Genomic DNA, 21,689 nt, shown 5'->3' on the forward strand with positions numbered 1-21,689 from the left:
ATTAATGTCAATGTATTTTTAAAATTTATGATGTGATAATTTGAACTGCACAAGATAACCTTTGTATGTATACACAATTACAAAACTTTCAAACTACTTATTCACTTTCTAACTATAAACGTGATAAAGTTTATAGAAAAGATGATAAAATCTTTTTTTTTTATATTTCTTTTTTTTTCTAACCTTTTTTGAAAATGTTTGCCTTCTTTAGACTAAGTGTAGTTTTTATGTCTTTTCTAGGAATTGATAGGTAAATGGGAGAAATATGCCCAGGACCATCAAGGTTATGACAACAGATTGGCAGAATTTAATAATTGGATAGAACAAGCCGATGCTAAGCTGGACACTTGCCAGCAATCTGCTGCTGACCAGGAAACCATGGAGGAGAGGAGAACCACCATACAGGTATATATATCATGTTTTCATGTTCAATGTTGTCTAGTATGCCACAACAGATGTGAAAGTAAGACTAAGTATGCTGTTGTTGGTGTCACAAGCATATGTTGTATCAACAATTATAAAAGTTTGTGATGAAGCCAAACAGGCTAGACTTTTTTCTATGTTACCAATTTATTAGGTTGTAAAAAAAAAAGTAATTTTGATTGGTATTTATGAATCACTATCAGGTGAATTTGATATTGCTGAATTTTTATTAAGGCCAAATAAAATTTATTATTGGATTTCTGTCAAACATGGCCTACTATTTATTATCTGTCACACTTTGTTTTTAATTATATTTTTTTCCAATAAAAAGAAACATTGTTGATTTTTGATTATTAAGATGATCTTCATTTTTATATCAGAAAAGTTTAAAAGCATACAAATATTTGCTGCTACTCTAATTTTAAGAAAATCTGTCTTCAGAAAAAATTGTCTTTTTATAAACTAAATTTCAAGGACAGCCCTACATAGGAATGATCATATATGAACTGAAACAAATGAATCAACGTTTGATTGTAGAGATAAATTGTTAGTTCTCTTACCTACTAGGAAATCAACATGTAAAAAGTTTTGACAGTTCAGATATTTATATCTAAAGTCTAATCAATTTCTTTTCTCATCATTCAAGATGTTAATGGCAGAGAAAGATCATGGCCTACAGAGACTCAATGCCACCATTGAAGCTGGAGAGAAACTTTACCCAGACACAGCTGCTGGTGGACGTGAAAAGGTTCGCCAGGAATTACGCACAGCTAAAGAGGACTGGGAAAGATTGTTTACTGGTCTGTCTGATACCCAGAGGAAGGTTGACTCATTCCTGATGCAATGGTCCTCATATGCTGATGGACAGGATCAGCTGATGAAATGGATGGTTGATACAGAGGCTGCACTGAGGGCTGATGTCGACCTGAAAAATACATTACAAGAAAAACGATTGCAATTACAGAACCTCAGAGTAAGCTGATTTAGAATAAAAACGTTTTTGAAAGTAATAGTGTAAGCTTGAAAATACATTAACACAGAAAAGTGTAGCAATATTTTGTCTGAATAATAGATAGGGGCTTGAGGTTTAAATGAGATAAGTAAACTGAATTAAAAAAATTCTTCAAAGACCACTATACAGATTTCACAAATTGAAAGATGCCAGTTCATTATAATGTAACCAGAATTGATGTGTAGGAAGACCAAAATGACACATATGATCAAAGATTAAAATTTTGATATGACATTGAATTCAATATGCATGTATCTAAAACAGCTTTTCTCTATTGATTAATGGACATTTTATTTTATTCTACAGCCTGTGCTATCAGACATTACATCCCACCAAAGACTTGTAGATTCTGTGATAGAGAAAGCCCAGGGTGTACTACACAGCACATCTAACCCTGAAGTAGCTGCCTTCATCACTGATATCAATTCTAGATATGAAGATTTGTGTCAAACAGCTAAGGTTTGTATTTATAGATTATCAATGGTTTTTCAAACAAGAGGGTGTTTCTCAGCTACAATCTAATCGAAGGGCCGAGAAACATCCTTGAGTTTGAAAGACCATCGCTTTTTTTTCCTATGACATCGTTGATGTTTACATTGACAGCGTCACATGCATCGTTAGTTTTGGACGATAATTTTCTATCTCGAGCAAGTATGATTTGAAAAATTATCACAAAAAAGATCAAATGAAAAATATGCAAAATAGCGAAAAATGAATCTTATTACTGTAAATTCAGAAATTATTGTGTGCATTTATTATTGCGATTTTGTCATTTTAGACTAAAATGCGATTTTCATTTTTGCGATATTGAGAAAAATCCTGTTTAATTCATATAAACAAATTTCAAAATGCGAGTTTAAATTATTGCGATTATAACCCTGCATCATTTTTCGCAATAATAAAAACATAGACTTAATTTCTGTAGTACTTTCTCAACCGTTAAACCTCTACAATTTTTAATGTTTTATAACCTGCTTTAAACATCCTTAAGATATTTTTAAAAAGTTAAAAAGAATCTGATATTGTATCAATACCATTTGAAAAGCGATTGCACTTTGACATGAAAATTTGAGCGCAAGTGGAAAAAGTGTATTGTTGATTTAAACTTATTATATATGTAATATAACTTTTCAGTGACAAGTATGTTATTTCCAAATCATGATTTAATACAAAGTTTTGGATATATTCAATGAAGATATGCTATCTTTAATTTCAGACTACAATACAACAATGTGAACGTAATGTTTACGATCACCAACAGTACCATGATTCCCTGCAGGCAGCCGTTGACTGGATGACCTTGATGAAAGATCGTGTAGGAATGTGTGCTGACATTTCAGGAGACAGACATACCTTACAAAACAAATTTGACAGAGTCCAGGAATTACTGGCTCAAATACCTGACAATGTTAACAAAATAAGTGTGGTGGAAGAAAAAGGTGCTAAAGCCATGGAAACCACTGCCCTCAAAGGTCGTCAGGGCATACAGCAAGAATTAGACATGCTTAAAATGGACTGGGAAAATTACACAACACAAGTTAGATCACTCCATGATAATCTTGACAGAGCTATTGAACATTGGATCAAATATGAGGAGCAACATGAGAAAATCTCTCATTGGGTCAAGGACATGGAGAAAAAGGTCAAGGACTTTCCTCTCAAATCTACTGTGGAGGATAAACAACATCAGCTTGTTCGATACCAGGTATGCAGACTACTATTTTTCATAAATGATTACATGAAAGATTTCAGATGTTTTAGCTTTAAAATAAATACATTTGGCTGTGTAAATTAAATTTCAATGTAATTATTTGGAAGAAACTATCAATTTCTTTCTAGAAGTTGCTTCAGCATTTCGTAATTTGAATTTTGGCTAATTTTAAAATGCTTATTTATTCAAATGTAACATTATATGCTTTAAACAAAGCATAAAAGTATTTTATGGATTTTATATACATCACTGCCATTGTTCTAGGAATATCTCGAAGACATTGTAGAATTCCGTCATGAATTGGAAGACTTTTCACATTTAGAATCAGTAAGATGTTTTATATATGGTGAAGGCACAAAGCTGGCTCCTTCACAGTTTTTGTCAAACTTCAGTATAAATTATTTTTTATTATTTCTCATAGGCTTACAACTGATTTGCAGCTTGTTAACAATTTCATCATTAACTAGGATCCAAAAAGACCTTAAAATGTCTTAATTTGAGAAATGAAGACGTCAAATCTTACCCACAGCTATTGTATACATGTAAACGAAGATTACTCCATCTTGTACAAATTATCTTAAAAATGGTCAATACAATTCTTACTTGCTGATATAAATAAGAAGATGTGGTATGAGTGCCAATAAGACAACTCTCCATCCAAGTCACAATGTATAAAATGTTAACAATTATAGGTCAACACAGAGCCTAGGCTCACACCGAACAGCAAGCTATAAAGGGCCCCAAAATGAATCTATTTACAGCAGAGCCACTGAGCTGTTAACTTATTTTCTTACAAAAACTTCTTTAAAATAAGATTGACCGCATGCAAGAAGTCTTGTGAACAGAGTATTGGCTTTAGTGGTGAAAAAAGAACATTGAAATTAGGTTTAACAACTTAAGTCATGTAAAATTTATAGATTGATTGTTGCTTGCTTCATGTCCAGTGGCAAATATTTCATGCAGACGATTTAAAATTTAACATCTTTGCTATAAATGTTTTATTAAAAATCTTTATGAACATTTTCTGCAGCAGCACATGCTTTTGAACTCTGTTTTGGTTTTGTTTTATTACACCATTTGTGATAGAATGCACTTTTATTGTTATAAGTTTTCACTGAATTTTTTAAACTGGTTGTATATTATGTTTTTATGAATTATTTTATAAATTTAAATTGAATATTTTACTTAACTATGAAAAACATAAAACTATCTTGGTTCACGGTAGGGTTGGTTATGAGAACTTAGATTCTGTTGTTTATAAGAATGAATAGATAAGTGGTTAAATCTTTATAATTGTATTAATAAAAAATTTAAATACTGATTTCCATTTCTTTAATCTCGCAAGTTTCATATACGTTTTGTGAAAACCTGAAATTTTTCTGGTTTGTGAATTAAAAAAAAAATGTCTGACCTATGGACTCTTTATGACATATAAGACAATGCGACATGGCCTTTGAATTTTTTGTTTGTTAAATTTAATAAATGCCTATGAAGAAAATTTGAAAATATATCATGAAAGATGTAGAAACAGGGCCTTTATAAATTATGTATTGCAGATTAATTAATCCTAATTGTTGCCAATGAAGAAATGCGGATAAATATGAAAATAAAGATGGTATATTCCATTGAGCAGGGAAGTTGACAATGTTGAGTTTTTTTTTGTTTTATTTTAAAGATCTGAAACTATATCTCTAATCTTAGGCAGCATGTGAATAACAGGTTCGGTTTTTTCTAACAAGATGGTCAATATGATTTAAGTCATATGATGTGTATGAAGGGACTTTAAGTTCGTTCTGTATAACCATACAGGCAATTGTTACAAGTATTTTAGAAACTTTGTTTTTCTAATTTTACAGGAGTTGATGCAAGACCTGCGTAGTCACCAAAGAGAAGTTGACCAGTTTTCAGATGATGGTCAAACACTACAGCAGCTGACCGGAGAAAGCCGTGTTGCAACCTCAATCTCACAATTGGTTTCTCGATATCAAACTCTACAACAAACTGTTAAGGTAATATCTTATTTCTGTCGGCTTTGAAAAGGAAAATAATTAAAAGCGTGTACAGAATCATAATCGTTTAAAAATAAATTGAAATTACATTTGCAATCTAAACAAAAAAATGAATTTAAGAATGTATTTTTTTTTAAATTATTACAAAACAGCATTGATGAAAATGTTGCATTCTCAAAATTTATAGATAAATTTACTAAATTTTTTTCAAATATAGGAAAATCTGAAGAAATGTGAGCAGAACGTTGCAGATCATAAACTGTATAGAGAACGACATGCTGACTGTAGTCAATGGTTAACTAAAGCCAGGAAAAAGTTTGGACAGAGTGCTGATACTTCTGGTAACAGGAATGACCTTGAGGATAGACTGGAAAAAATACAGGTAATTACAGTGAAAGTCGGTGGAAGAATATTGCTTTTTATGAAGAGAAAAATCAGACGATTTCATTCTAAAGAATGGTAGCTGATTCTTTGAAATCAGTGAATTTAGATCATACAATAGAAAAAAAACCTGAATATTCTTTATATCTTTAAAGAGAATGATCATTATAACATTCTCTGAATGCAAGTTTTGTTTCCTAATGTGTATATTAAGCATCAAACTCTGAAAATATGTGTATTTTTGCATTTCTAGGAGCTATCTGTTGAAAGAGATGCTGGCTTCGGTAAACTTAACAATGTCATTGAATCTGGTGAAAGACTTTACCCCAACACTGCTGCTGAAGGAAGGGAGGTTATAAGACAAGAATTACGTCAACTGAAACTCGGCTGGGAGAGTCTGTTTGATGACTTATCAGCAGCTCAGCGTAAACTAGAAGTAGCTCTTGTACAATGGACATCATTCGATGACAGTTATGGTCAAGTGGAACACTGGCTAAGAGACATGGAGTCACAATTGGAAGGACAATTACCATTGCGATCAACTCTGGAAGAGAAAAAGACACAGCTACAGAACTATAAGGTAGTGTATCATGCTGATCAGAAAACTTTGAATAACTGTAATGTTTTAATTTTTATCTATGCTCAATATGTTGAAAGTATTGATTTTAGCTTATTTATTTAAGCAATGATTTCAGAAAACAATTTTATTATGTGTCATAACTATTTGCATGCAAAGCATTAAGAATGATGAAGAGTTATTGTTATTTTGTGAAATTTGCTGAACATTTGACAATTGTCTTTTTTCATAAATCCATTGAGAATTTTGGTTTGAAAATTATTCATATTTTACCAGCTTTTCATATTGTAATGGCTCATCTATACTTTGAAGTGCACAACAGTAATTCATGTTCTATGTAGATAAATTTGCGAAAAGTTGCTTAAAATGTGATGAACACCTGTCCAACTTTACCTTTTGATTTTATATATTTCAATAATTTTCGAATTAACAGAAAAAAAATATCAGTCATTTGAAGATCCTTCCATTATTGGACAACTGGTTTTCAAAGAACAAATGAGTAATGCTGTATGTTGATAAATGCATGTATATTTTCTCTAATTTGGAATCATGCTCAGATATAACAATTTTTTTACAAAGCTAGCTAGAAGCATGTCTGTATGTTGTATAGAATTTTAGTTTTACATTTGTTGTGGGTTATAGGTTTTGCATCAAGACGTGTTATCCTATCAGAGAGTTATTGAAAGTGTTAATGACAAGGCTCAATCACTCGTACAGAGTAGCAGCGACCCTCATCTTACAAAGTTTGTTTCTCAGGCGAGAACAAGATACCAGAAACTCTGTACATCTGCAAAGGTTAGTTTTTAGATAATATGTTTTTGATGCATTATATACTGATAGATCTTTTTACACTTAAAGTAAACAAAAATTCATAATAAGAACTTGTTCAATATATAACTTAAGAGTTAATTCATATTTTGGTCATATTGGTTCAAGTGTTGCATAAATTCAATTATTGATAAGTTTTCTCTATGACATGTTTTGCTAAACAACATGGCAGGGTTGGTGGGAGTTCTAAAAAAATACATTCTAAAAATATTTAGATAAATATATGGGTCAAAATGAAAAAGATTATGAAAGTATCAAATTGAGTCTTTAGAATTGTTAACTATTTTATTAGATGAAAGATTTTCCAAAGTTGATAGAAGTGAGTAAATTTGTAGAAATTTTGTCAGCATTCTTTAGCTATCGAAATTTGATAAAAATGCTGCTTTTTTGTTAAGTAGACTGAAGTAGCAGGATAGGAAGTAGACAACTTTATTTGATCTTGGAATCTGTATTTGCATATTTGCATGAATAGGTTGTTGTAAGGATTCATAACAGAGAAAATTATGAAATATTGTTGTATTTAACAATTATAATAACATTTCCATAGATGCATTTGCTTGCATCTGATTTAAGTCTTTTATGTTTGTAGCAAGTGCTGTTTATAAAAAAAAGCTGCTGAAAAAAAATCAGTCAACGAAACAACATTTCTAGGCAATATTTGATGAAAATTTCCTATTTTCTGGTTGGGAAAATTTGGGTTTTAGATAGCTGTGAGTTTATTAATAGCTCTTTGATTATTAGAAAACATCTGAAGGGTGAAATGACTCTTTTTGATAAAGGAATTTTAATTTGGAAAATCACATGTTTCTGACCTCATTTATTCAAATTCGTAGGAGCGTGTACAACAATATGAAGTATTTGTCGCTGACCATCAACAGTACAACGACGCTTACAACAACTGTATAGAATGGTTGAATGGTATTCGTGAGAAGCTATCCATGTGTTCTGACGTATCTGGTGATCGCCATACTATCCAAAACAGATTGGACAAAATACAGGTAGCTATTGCCATGTTTTATTTAGAGACTATTATTACATTGCAGTTAGGCCACATCAATTTGATTCTTGTTTACTGGAGGAAAAGTTAAGGTGCTTATAGAGATTGCTTTTTGTTTGATTTTTCTTATTTAGTGAAATATGAATATTTATTTATTTACAAAGATTGGCTGGTTTTCAAATTCAAGATAATGGAAAAAGGGGAATTCAGGCATTTTGGTGACTGGATTGAGTATGGTTTACAAAATTTATTGTATCTAAAACTCATGCAGGAAAATCCCCAAGAATGAAAAATTCATGTGGCTTTATTCTACATTGTATATATTCATTTAGAAAACTTAATATCTATAGGTCTATCTTTTATTTAAGGAAATTTTCCTCATTAATTTTTCTTTCTTATCTTTTAGAATTTATATATTCAAAGACTCTTTTCTCCTAAATAAGGGATTTACTATTTATGAGAGTCTCACATTTTCAATATTTTTATTTTTTACATGTTTATATAACCCCCAAAATTATATTTTCTAGAAAGAATTTTAATTTCCATTAACATATGAATCATAATTGTTGTATAGATAAACTATCATAGGAACTAGGAACCTGTTTATTTTCACACGAAATTAAATTTTTAAAAGAAATCTTTTCGTTTTTTTGAACTCTTTATTTTAGGAAAAATTTTTATTGAATTGTTTTATTAATTTCAAAATTATTATCACTAAAATGTCCTAATATATTGCTTTACGATTTTATATGGAATTGAAATTCATGTACATGTCACCTTGCTTTTGTGAGCACGTCCCAAATATATTGCTTGTGTTATAATTAAATGTTTGCTTACAGACTTACTACACAGGACTTATTAAAAGTGTAAGCATCATATTTTGGGGTGCAGAGTGGGTTTGTACTAGCACATAAAACCAATATATATTTATGAAATATTATAATAAAAATAATTTGAATTCACTGTGGCTGATAACATCTCGACAATGTTAACTTTTAATGAAACTTTTATGATAATATGTAAACTTGCCGAGAGGCTATCGTGAGTGGTAAAATGCAATATTTTCCCTCAGAAATAGACATATTTTGGCGGGAAAATTCAGTATTTTGCCATTCAAAATATTCTCGGCATATCTGTATTATCCTAAAAAGATCTATTGTATGTATGTATGTATGTGAGTCACCTAAATATATTTACTAAGAAGTGAGAAATTTTTTGCATGATGACTTTTAACTGTTTGTTTAAAAAAAATATATATATAGTCTGAAAATCTAACACTGGTTTTTCTATGTTCTGTTCTGATAACAGCGACGTTGTGTAAGTGTTTCACTTTAGTCTTTTCTATTGATTTTCCAGTCTTTGTAGTGATATCCTTAGAGCTTTCTAACTTTCCTATATTGTATTTTAGGAAAATAGAAAAAAAATAATTTCCAAATATCATTGGTAAAATACCAACTCCTTGTTTTCCAAAAAGTATTATTTTCTGTGTGGAAAAGTTTATTCCCTTGTGTGAAACATTTCCTTGTGTGTTCCTCATGTTCTTGGTTTCGTGTGTTTCAAAGATTTATTTTTATTTCTCTATAGCTGGATACTTTATACTATCAATTATCGGTAGGGTTTTATATCCACCAGTGTGAAAACAGACTTTATAGGGATTGGTTTAAACATAAGGTTTTGGAAACTCACATTTTATATCTGCAAGTAGAATAAATTGGTTACTGATGTATGTCATGCACACATTTCATATATAATTGTTTGTATCTAGGAAGACACAATGAATAGATGACCTTATTTTTATGGCCCATTTATGGGCATTATGTTTTTCTGTCTGTGGGTATGTTTGTTCGTTCGTAAGTCCATCCGTCCGTCCGTCTTTCCCGCTTCAGGTTAAAGTTTTTGGTCAAGGTAGTTTTTGATTAAGTTAAGTCCAATCAACTTGAAGTATGTTCCCTATGATATGATGCCAAATTAGAGTTTTGACCCCAATTTCACAGTCCACTGAACATAGAAAATGATAGTGCGAGTGGGTCATTCGTGTACTATGGACACATTCTTGTTTTAAAACAAATTGAAAGTGCTGGCTTGCTTTTTTATGTCAAAAGTTTGGAAGGCATAGTTTTGGGAGACCACTCTGTATGACTATTTCTGCATTTAAGAGTTACTTATTCTTTTTCAAAGGTTATACAGTTCTTCCTTAAAAAGGAAATATTTTGCTGGATTTTTCATAAGGGTTTAAAAACAAGTTATCCCTGATCACATAATATTTTTCTTATCTTTATTAGTTTGCATGTGCCAGTTTTTGCATGATTTTTGTATGAATACTGTAGCTGGTAATTAGTCTGATGACAAAACTGCAGATATGCGTCATCTGGTTTAGCTTATCTGTACAGATTTGAGCTTCCCTTATTTCTAATTTTTGAAAAATAAACAGTCATGATCCAACATTAAGGGGTACCTTATACAGTATTTTTTTATTTGCACATTTTTCACCTTAGAATCAAGATATTGACAAAATCACCTCTGTAAGTAGTAGCAGTGTGTTGCTATTTTTAGATTATCAGAAACAGTTGATGCAGTAAAAACTGAATTTAGAATGGCTCTAGAAGACAACTACAGTAGATTTTTTTTTATTTTCACTTTGCAACATGTAATATTATTTCATAATTGGTTGTGTTTTGTAATTTCATAGTGTAAATGCAAAGTGGAAAACCTAGGTTTTTTTGTTTAGATTTGTTGTAGTGCTAGAATAGTCGAGTGGGTGTTAGTTGGTTCAATTTTTATAGCAGAATCAATCCCATAAAAGACTGTTAGAAGAACGTAAAAGTAAAATTATAGATGCTAGACCTAAATGACCATTCTAAGTGGTATTAATAGTTCCATTGAGTTGATGTTGATTTCCACAATTTAGAACTTTAAAAATATGTAATAAAATTAGAATTAAATCAAAAGGAACGTTTTCACTATTAGTTGCTAGTCAATAAACTCCTTTGATTGCATGTTATTGCATGGAAATTTGCATGTCTTACTGTAATTATTCATTAAGATCATAATGGCTAATGTAATTCCTTGATTGATGCTATTTGAATGATTTTCAGTTGCGACTTTTGTTTTAGCATAAAAATATTTAAAGTCCAGATGTTGTTTTGAAAAGAAATATAATATGCTTGTTTTTTCCCGCTTTCCCTTGCATGACTGAAACAGTTGCAACTTTTGTAAAACAAAGCTAACAGAATTTCTCAGATTGTATGTGTAAGATTTTTGTTCCCTAAAAAAAGCAAGTCCTTGACTGAATAGCATGATATTGTTTTTGATTCACGATGAAATTTTTTATTATGTTTTTGTCATGTTTTTATAGGACATTGTTGCCACTAAGATGGAAGGAGAACCCAAGGTCAAGAATTGTATAAGCCTTGCAGAGAGAGTACTACCTAGCACAGCTCCCCAGGGTAAAGACATTATCATCAGAGAGACTGATGCTCTGAGAGATGACTGGGATGCTTTTGTTAATGCTCTGCAGAAGGTCAGTTTTCATAGCAAATCATGTTTTGACTGCATATTTTTCAGAAGTAGGTTATTCTTTAGAATTAATTCACTTTCACTTTAACCAGCAAAAAAATATTCAATGAATTATATTTTTCATTGAAATTTTGATATTCAGGTCCACAACCAATTTTTTATCCAAAAGTACTGATAATTGCCTTATTAATAAATACTTTCACAGCAGACAACATCAGTTAAGTTTTTCTAAAGAAGTCAAAATATGAAAATAAGGAGATGAGGTATTATTGCCAATAAGACAGCTATCCACCAAAAGTTCAAATAAAGTGGATGTAAGCAATTATAGGCAACCATATAGCCTTCAACAATGAGAAAACCCCATACCGTATAGTTGGCAAATGTATACTTGTATCACTTAGACTAAAAGTCAACTTTGATAAGTGTTAATCTGTATTGTATGGTTGTGCAAGACATGTTCTAGATCTGAGCTGATCTGCTTAGGTTATGTGAAACTTTGCTTATAATGTTTTGTTTCTTATTTGCAGACAAAAACTGATCTTGAAAACTGTATGGGACAATGGAAAGAATTTGACGCATGGCAAGAAAAAGTCTCAGCATGGCTGAAAGACTTAGAAGCCAAAGTAAGAGAAATAGAGCTTAAAGCTACACTCAAAGACAAGCAGGTACAAATAGACAAATTGAAGGCTATCCATCGTGATCTACTGGACCATCAGGGTGATATCGATGCCCTGAGTGACGCAGCCCAGGATCTAGTCCGTGTCAGTACTGACACTCGTGTAATCAGTCAAGCATCACAGCTCAGTACAAAATACCAGACGGTTTACGTCAACGTTAAGGAGTTGTGTCGTCGTTGGGAACAGTATGTTCTGGACCACCAGGCTTACAACGAATCGTTCAACCAGTGTAAATCATGGCTACAGGAAATGAGAAACAAATTACAGGCTCATACAGACATCAGTGGTGATAGGAAGGCTGTACAGGAGAGGCTAACTGAAGTACAGGTATGTCATACTACAAAGTAGTACCTCTCTTTACATAGTAGTTGGTTATCATGCCTGCCAAAGTCACAGTATTACAAAAATGAAAATATGGTAAAAACTATTTAACACATTGTTTAAAATTTGGGAATTATTCTACTTAATTCTTCTTTCATGAAGGTTGGACTCTAGGGAGAAGGGCCTTATGTGAAGGGAAATACACTACCAAAGTACTGTACTATAATTGTGCCATTTGGACATTGATTATACATGACATTGAAACTCATTGATTTATAATTATACATGACATTGAAACTCATTGATTTATTATTATACATGACATTGAAACTCATTGATTTATTATTATACATGACATTGAAACTCATTGATTTATTATTATACATGACATTGAAACTCATTGATTTATTATTATACATGACATTGAAACTCATTGATTTATTATTATACATGACATTGAAACTCATTGATTTATTATTATACATGACATTGAAACTCATTGATTTATTATTATACATGACATTGAAACTCATTGATTTATTATTATACATGACATTGAAACTCATTGATTTAGCATTGTAGTTCTTGAATTAGAATCAAGTGTATAGCATAATACAGGCTGTATATCTAGTAAACATCTTTTGCAAGTGAGCAGTTATATTTGAATTTTTATAAATACTGTTTTAAAATGTTATGGCTTTGAAATCAAAATTGCTAAGATAAAGTTACCCAAATTTAAATGTTTGACTTGATCAAAATTGATTTCAACAGCCATCAATTTTTTAAAAAGTTGATGTAACATAGAATTCACCGCTTAATCGATAAATGGTTTCTACTGTAGTCGATGCTTTACTGAAATGAAATACAAATACATCTGTATTGTTATATTACAGGAACTAACGTCTGACAAAGATGAAGGACTACACATGCTTCAGATTGCCCTTGACAACCTTCAGATCGTCCTGCCAAATACTTCCGTCCCTGGTCGAGATAATCTCAGACGTGAGATGCAAGGTCTTCAGGCAGAGTATGATACTCTCTCTGGTGACCTTAATGAATTAAAAACCAAACTAGATGGTACTCTTGCACAATGGACTGTGTATGATGATAGTATTGAACAACTTCATCGCTGGCTCAATGACCTTGAACTTCAACTACAAACAGAGTCACAATTGCAGAATACTCTGCAGGAGAAGAAGTTACAGTTTGAAAGAGTCAAGGTACAGTTAAAAAAGAATTTTTAATTATAGTTTGAAATGGCTACAGTTTAGATTCTTTGGTAAAAATACATAAAACTTTGAATCTTTGAACAATATTTTTAATGGGTTTTTAGGAATGGTTTTAAAAATAATTCTGTATGCCCAAATAAATTAGGTAGTTTTACATGAATATTGTATAGAAATTTATGCAATTCATTATTGGCGTACATATAACCTCTTTTTGGCATTACAGTAAGTGTTTGACTTTTTGTTTGTTTTAGGTCCTACAGCTGAACATCAACAGTCAACAAAGTACTATTGACAACCTGAATGACAAGGCAGAAAATCTTAAACAAACCAGTAAAGACACAAACTTAGGAAACCAGATCAGACAACTGGTTACCAAATATGAAAAACTTCTCAACAAAGTTAAGGTAAGTCAGATGGAACAAAAACCAAACCAGTTATGATACAAATGTTGAAAACCCAACAAATGGATAGGAAATATGTGGAACAAAAAAAATCTTGAGTTTGATTTTAAACAGTTTAACTTTTAAAAAGTAAAAAATATTATTGGTTGCATGATGACAGTTCTTTAGTTTTCACTGAATATATGAAATATTTCACAAATAGAACTATTGACATTGGGCCTCCAATTTTGAACAATTATTTTTAAAAGTTGCCTGATTGATCACAGTTTTAATTGTACCATGTGATGTATAAAATAGAAACAGTGCTAAAGAGACTGGTAATGAGAGTTTGTAATGAATTAATTAAATTTGTAGGATTTGATGGCAGTGACTGAGAAGAATGTAAAGGATCATCAGATCTATAGAGATACATTCATGGACTGTTCCGAATGGCTCAGCTCCATGGTGGACAGACTCAATCTCTGTAGTGATGTCCGTGGTGATAGGACAGCCATAGAGGCACAGATCCAGAAACTACAGGTATAAAAGATGTGAAATTTTAATAAACAGATATTTCTGTATTTTATGGAAAGTAAATGTTACAGTATGATGTCAAAACTTCAGCATTTCTGTAAGAGTAAATTTTCATACTTAGCTGCCAACATGAGAGCAAGGTTAATTTTTCTTGATTAATTTTAAATATTATGGTTATTTTACCATTTTGTAATGTTTGTAAAAGTTGGAAGAGATTTTGTCTAGCATTTTCAGTTTTAAAGTATAATTTGTTATTTTTAGGAATTAAATGGAAACATTGACAATGGCAAAGACAAACTCAACGCAACAATAGGTAAAGGAGAAATTGTACTACCTGAGACCTCAAACCAAGGGCAGGAACTCATCAAAGAGGAATTATCTATGTTGACCTCAGAGTTTGAAGGATTTGTAGCAGATGGAGATGATCTGAGGAACAATCTTGGTAAGTTCAAAAAGTTGGTTAACACGAAAGCTATCTCTAGCAAACAGGACATCTTTCAGTTGGACCCTCTAAAGGCAAGCGACTTATTTTGCAAAATAAGTAATGAACATTTCAGTATAACTTATGATCAAATTCATTCGTAAGATTTTTATTGAAAAGAGCCCACGTTTCTGTGTTTGAGCTTTTCAATTTTTTTTTAATTCATACCAATCACAAGAGATCACTTATATTATTAGGTCACAATTTTGCAGGAGGTGTTGCATAAAGAGGGGACTTATATGTACTCAAATACATTATTTCAGTTGCTTGTACAAGAGTAAAATATATTATATTAAAAAAATGAACCTTCATACTGGAATATTTTATTAAAATATTATTTAAAACATGCGGAAAATGAATCGGTTGCAAAATTATATTTGAATATTATATATTCACTATTAAAACTTTTGTTTTTCAGAACGTCTAATGGAAGAATGGCATCTGTATGAGAATCAGTATGATGAACTGAGTCAATGGATAAAAGATACAGAGACTGACATGAAAGAAGAATCTGACCTCAAAGCAACTCTTGAGGATAAAACTGAACAACTTGAGAAACAACAGGTACTTTTTTTAAATTCTTAGAAATATTCATATGTTCACAGTTGTCAAGAGTGAAAACTTTGATTTGAAATTATAACTTATATATTTAAATGTAAAAATATGTTATCTAGAAAGACCTTTATTAAAAAACGTCTATCAAATTTGATAGTTTGTGTTAATAAGCCTTAGAGAAAAAATGTTTTCATGCATGTTGGTTAATTTTACAGGGTACACATGAGGCTGTTCTTGACAAACAGACTACATTTGATGCTCTGGCAGAGAGAGCCCAGACTTTGTTACAGTCCACCACTGATAATAGAGTTACATCACAGCTAACTCAACTGTCTGCTAGATATACAACACTTATGTCAGCTTCAAAGGTCAGTATCACACTTCTGAGCTATGTTTTGTGGTGATCATTTTGTATGTTAGATTTTGGAATTATATTCAATGTCTTTGGAGTACCTTTTTTCTGAAACTCAGACACAAATTTAAAGGTTTGAGTATTTGATGTACTAAATCTTAATTGGTTGAAATAGTTCAATCCATGAAATAATGTATCTTTAAAACTTCAGATTTTTTGCAATGAAAATTGGTGTTCATAAATAGAATAGATTTGTTTTTTTGTTGTAATGTTTTTTTATAGAACTTGTGCATTATTTCAAAAATTTCGCCACTATGGTAGGAAATTGTGATTTTGAAAAAAAAGTTTTGCAGAGGTTTAATCATTATTTACGGGAAGTTTTTGATTCCAAATTCATTGTCTAAAGAAATGAGGGAGACATTTTGAAAGTGGGAGCAAAGTCCTTCATGAAATTTGTCTATGAATATACAACTGTTATTTCTTGCTATTCCTATGTATGTTTATTCACAATATATTTTTACAGGACTTATTGAAGAGATATGAACAACATGTCCTTGACCATGAACAGTATGCTGAGTCTTTCACAGAAGCTGCTACCTGGTTACAGAACACTAGAGACAAACTGTCCGTCTGCTCTGATACTTCTGGAGATAAATACACTATACAGTCACAACTAGAAAAACTTCAGGTAAAAAGAAACATTTACAAATCAATGTCAACTTGATAGTTAGGCACTATTGATGAATTGATGAATTGAAAGGATAAGTATGATATAAAAATAATGTTTTTATATGCCTGTTTACGGGACGTATAATGGTATACCGTTGTCCGTCTGTCCGTCCGTCGTCAACATGTCGGACATTAACTCATAAACGCTTTAACCAATTTGCATAAAACTTTGGTGAATTGTTTATATCTATTGACGTGAGCTCCCTTTCGTTTTTTATAAATTTTGAATTTTACGTTTCTGAGTTATGGGGTTTTATTCATTAAAAAAAGGGGGATTTTCCAGTTTTCGGACAATAACTCAAGAATGCTTTCACCAACTTGCAAGAAATTGTGATGAATTGTTTATATCTATTGACATGAGCTCCCTTTTGATTTTTATAAATTTTAGATTTTACGTTTCCGAGTTACAGGGTTTTATTCATAAAAAAGGGGGATTTTCCAGTTTTCTGACAAAAACTCAAAAATGCTTTCAGCAGTTCTTATTAAACTATGGTGAATTGTTTATATCTATTTAAGTAAGCTCCCTTTAGAATTTTATAAATTTTACATTTTACATTTCTGAGTTATGGGGTTTTATTCATTAAAAAAGGGGGGATTTTCCAGTTTTCGGACAATAACTCAAAAATGCTGTCAGCAATTCTCATGAAACTTTGGTGAGTTGTTTATATCTATTGATGTAAGCTCCCTTTTGATTTTCATAAATTTCTAATATGACATTGAGAATTAATTGAACTTTATTTGTTTATAGTCTGACAACAGATTTACTAAGTATTGCGCAACAGCACAGTGTATTGCACAACAGCAAGAAATCTTTAATTGAATATAAATTCAATTCATATAAACAATTTCAAGTTCTTTGACTACATTTATTCAGAAACCTGTAATATGTCAAATATTTAATTACAATCCAAATTCAGACCTGTATCGAGCTTGAATATTGTGTCCATTTTTGCCCCAACTGTTCAGGGTTGGACCTCTGCGGGCGTATCCAGCTGCGCTCAGCGAAGCAGTTTATTGTAAAAAGTTATCCACAGTCAGTATATGCCATAGTTACACTTAAGTCTGCTGATAAAATATAAAAATTATTGGAGTGGTTTTATAGAAATTCTGTTTTAATTATCCTGTATTTTTATCACAAAATTTCTTAGGAGAAAAAATACTTGTAAGTCATTATCATTCAGTATAACATACTGTTTGATTGATACCTATAGAGTTTTGAATACTGTAAATTCAGAAATTATTGCGATGTTTTTATTATTGCGAAAAATGTGACAGGGTTATAATCGCAATAATTTAAACTCGCATTTTGAAATTTTTTATTGAATTGAACAGGATTTTTCCCCATATAGCAAAATTAAAATTGCATTTTATTTTAAAATGACAAAATCACTATAATAAATGCACACAATAATTTCTGAATTTACAGTAGGTAAAATATGAAAAAAAAATTTGACATCATAATTTGTATTTTTTTTGAAGGAGTTTGTGATTGCAAAGGATGAAGGACAGTTAATGATTCATTCTGCAAATACCTGGGGTGAAAAAGCCATGACAAACACATCCATGGAAGGACGTGAGATGATCCGTAAGGAATTACAACAACTCCAACAGGAATGGGAAAGTCTAATCAGTGAAATCACAGACACTAAAGTTATGTTGGAATCATGTCTGTTACAATGGGCTGATTATAACCATAGCTACGATAAAATACAAAAATGGCTCCGAGACATGGAGAAACGGCTCCGTGAAACAGAACCCAAAGCCGACCTCAGTGAAAAGAAGGCGGAGTTACAGAGATTGAAGGGTGTTTACCAGGATGTGATATCATATGAACAGATGATAGAATCAATAGACAACAAGGCTCAGGAACTGTCGTCCAAGAGTCCTCACAGTAAAGCATCGACTGACACTACACAGATTGTCAGTAAATACCAAACTCTCAAGAATCAAGCCAAGGTAATTAAAATTGGATGGAGATTTGTGTCAATATTTCCTTGATAATAAGCTATTGTTTTCTGTTTAGTTGATCTGATCGTTTTGTTCATTATGATTCCATTGAATTTGAGAATATTTATTTTTTTCGATTATTTTAATTGGTTACTGTGATAGAATCTTACACATAAATTTAAGTACTGGCTAATTCATCAAATCATTAAATACTATTCAAAATGGATTTTTGTTGAATCATATTTTAAAGTAGCAGAAGTTACCTTTGATTTGACAATTAGTACATGAGTTTACTTTACAACATTGGGGGCCATTTTGAAAAAAAAATGATTTAATTTGAAAATAAAAGAAAATCAAGACAAGGTATCATATCTGTAAGGAAAACTTAAATTTTATTTGCAGGATAGTTTGGCCAGATCAGAACAATGTGTAGCCTCACATCAGTCTTATCATGATTCTTGCAATGGTTTTATATCTTGGCTGAGAGCTGCCAGAGAAAAACTTGCCACTTGCCAGGATACATTTGGTGAAAAGACTGCTGTTGTCAGCAAGATAGATAGACTCAAGGTAAATCTTTCAGAAAAGTAGAATCATTTGATTAGTTCAAACAGAACCTTAATATTGAACACAGATAATATAAATTTATGTTAAAAAATTTACTGTTGACCAAAATTTGGAATAGAAAAATGAATATTTCATAGTTTTCTATCTACGAATAATTCATCATATTCAATTATGGATGACAATTTTTTAAAGGAAATCTACTAATTCTGAAGAAATTTTGATTTTCAAGTGTAATTTAAAGTATCAATATTTGCCAAAAAATATTATTTTACACAGAATGTTGTAACTTGACTATGGTTTAATATTTATTACAAAATGCATATACTAAATACACACTCAAGTTGCCTTATGTTGCCATCAATCATCAAGTAAACAATTCTCATTTCTGCTATAGTAGCATTTTTTTAATCAGATGACTTTTGTATACAGTAAATGAAAAAATCTTGTATATTTTGTTTTGCAGGCTCTCCAGGCTGATGTTGGAGAAGGAAGTCACAGACAGACTGAAGCTACTAAATCAGGGGAGTTAACTCTTCATACAACCTCACCATCAGGACAAACCAAAATTAGACACGAACTACAGGCAATGAAGCGTGACTTTGATGAGTACCGTACCATGCTGAATGAAGCACTAGAAGACCAAGACACTAGCTTGTCCAAATGGAATGAATTTGAGGAAAGCTACAACCAGTTTAATGCTTGGTTGAAAGAAGCAGAAGGCTTCCTAAGGGCCGACCTTGAACCAAAGATCACATTGGAAGAGAAAAAGAAACAATGGGATCATTACCTGGTATGTGGTTTTACGAATATTGTTTGTGGATTATATTAAACTGAATAAAAGGAGATGTGGTGTATAGATCAATGAGACATCAACACAAACAACCAAAATAGATAATTGTTTTACAGATATTTAAAGATTAGATATAAATCTGTATCATGTCAGGATTCTTGTCAGTGGTTGTCTTTTTTATATTTTATGAAAAATCTTTGTATTTATTAAGGAATTTAGGATAGATCTTTGGTAGTTTCCCTTCAATTTATTCACGACTTTTCTAGACTCGAGTTGACTAGTTGTAGGGAAGCTTGACTATATTTTGATTTCTAGATGTCTTTTGGTGGTTTGCGTCATTGGCTTTCTGTCTCAATGACATTTACCACACCTCTCCTTGTATTCATAATTGTAGAAATAAGTCTACTACTAGTAGGCACAGACTGTTTTTCAACCTATTTAAGGACTTATAGTAACAGAAAATGTGTTAGTTTCAGAATAATTGTATTACATTTGAAAATTTGAAGGGATCGCATTCTTCTTAGATTCTACCATACACAGATTTTTTTTTTCAACTAATCTTAAAATCATGAATTTAAGTATTCTAATACATCCCAATTGCTTTTCATATCGAACTAAATTTTACATAAATTTGTTATTTACAGAACTATATGGAAGAAGTCCTGTCACACCAAAGTACAATGGACAGGGTAAATGAGAAAGCTCAGGCCCTACTAGCCACTAATGCTGACGCTAAGACTTCTCATGCCATCACACAGCTGACCACCCGCTATCAAGGTGTGGTCGCTATGTCAAAGGACATCGTAAAGAATCTGGAACTACACTGTGATAACCATGCTGCATACAAACAAGCCTACAATGACTTTGAGGAATGGCTGACCGATACCAAACAAAAACTTGGAAGTGTTCATGATTCATCTGGAACTAAAGATGACGTTGGCAGCAAACTTAATCAAATCATGGTAAATATCTTTGGATAATTGTTAGATGGTGTTGATTCATAGATCAGATATTTTGGCTTTTAAGTAACTGAGTGTGTAACAGGACATATAGTTAAGAAATGTTTTCATATATTTAGGAACATTTAACCAAACAAAAACTTTCTTTTTACTTTTCTACTTTGATCATCTTTTTTTTCATTTTTTGGCCAAAAAAGATTTCTTCATTGGTAGTTATAGTAGTAAAACTATTATTTATGCATTAATCAATTAATATTACAGTACTGATATTTTTCATAATCCTGTGTTCTGTTTAGGAACTACAAGCAGCCATGGACCAAGGCCATAACTTATTGAGGACATTACTTGAGTGTTCAGAAAGGACTTTACCAAACACTAATCCAAGAGGTTGTCAGATAATCAAACAGGAGACTGAGAGAGCTAAGACACAATATGAAAACCTACTGACAGATGTTTCTCAAGCCAAGCGTGGACTGGAGTCTGCTCTGTCACAATGGGGAGACTTTGATAGGTCATATGACCAATTACTAGGCTGGATTATGGACCTAGAGACCAAACTGAGGTCTGATCCTGAAGCAAGAGTAGACCTGCCTGAGAAGAGATCTAGTTTGGAAAAATTCAAGGTACACAGCAGTCTTTATCATTTAATAATTTTAGATTTTATTAGATATTGATTATTTTTAAACGTAAAAATCTTCAATTATTACTTATCATTTG

At 31.5% G+C, this 21,689-nt stretch overlaps 1 protein-coding gene across 12 annotated transcripts in view; it reads left to right on the top strand.

Annotated features, from left to right (window-relative positions):
• LOC127738901 (nesprin-1-like) overlaps nt 1-21,689 on the top strand; it is a 244,990-nt gene that overhangs the window by 88,237 nt on the left and 135,064 nt on the right. For 9 of the 12 annotated variants that reach the window (XM_052250385.1, XM_052250384.1, XM_052250389.1 and 6 more), the window contains 25 exons: nt 241-405; nt 1,070-1,396; nt 1,742-1,894; nt 2,652-3,140; nt 3,411-3,473; nt 5,003-5,155; nt 5,373-5,537; nt 5,790-6,116; nt 6,756-6,908; nt 7,775-7,939; nt 8,778-8,804; nt 11,294-11,458; nt 11,982-12,458; nt 13,346-13,672; nt 13,933-14,085; nt 14,437-14,601; nt 14,857-15,037; nt 15,495-15,640; nt 15,847-15,999; nt 16,507-16,671; nt 18,192-18,668; nt 19,062-19,226; nt 19,687-20,013; nt 20,658-20,975; nt 21,269-21,595. In XM_052250385.1, the coding sequence (XP_052106345.1) occupies nt 241-405; nt 1,070-1,396; nt 1,742-1,894; nt 2,652-3,140; nt 3,411-3,473; nt 5,003-5,155; nt 5,373-5,537; nt 5,790-6,116; nt 6,756-6,908; nt 7,775-7,939; nt 8,778-8,804; nt 11,294-11,458; nt 11,982-12,458; nt 13,346-13,672; nt 13,933-14,085; nt 14,437-14,601; nt 14,857-15,037; nt 15,495-15,640; nt 15,847-15,999; nt 16,507-16,671; nt 18,192-18,668; nt 19,062-19,226; nt 19,687-20,013; nt 20,658-20,975; nt 21,269-21,595 (5,733 nt within the window). Of the gene's footprint in view, nt 1-240; nt 406-1,069; nt 1,397-1,741; nt 1,895-2,651; nt 3,141-3,410; nt 3,474-5,002; nt 5,156-5,372; nt 5,538-5,789; nt 6,117-6,755; nt 6,909-7,774; nt 7,940-8,777; nt 8,805-9,246; nt 9,256-11,293; nt 11,459-11,981; nt 12,459-13,345; nt 13,673-13,932; nt 14,086-14,436; nt 14,602-14,856; nt 15,038-15,494; nt 15,641-15,846; nt 16,000-16,506; nt 16,672-18,191; nt 18,669-19,061; nt 19,227-19,686; nt 20,014-20,657; nt 20,976-21,268; nt 21,596-21,689 lie in introns of all 12 variants that reach the window. The other 3 variants (XM_052250387.1, XM_052250392.1, XM_052250394.1) reach the window with 3 other exon arrangements.

The sequence above is a fragment of the Mytilus californianus genome, unplaced genomic scaffold (assembly GCF_021869535.1).
Source record: "Mytilus californianus isolate M0D057914Y unplaced genomic scaffold, xbMytCali1.0.p SCAF_4, whole genome shotgun sequence".
Lineage (NCBI taxonomy): Eukaryota > Metazoa > Mollusca > Bivalvia > Mytilida > Mytilidae > Mytilus > Mytilus californianus.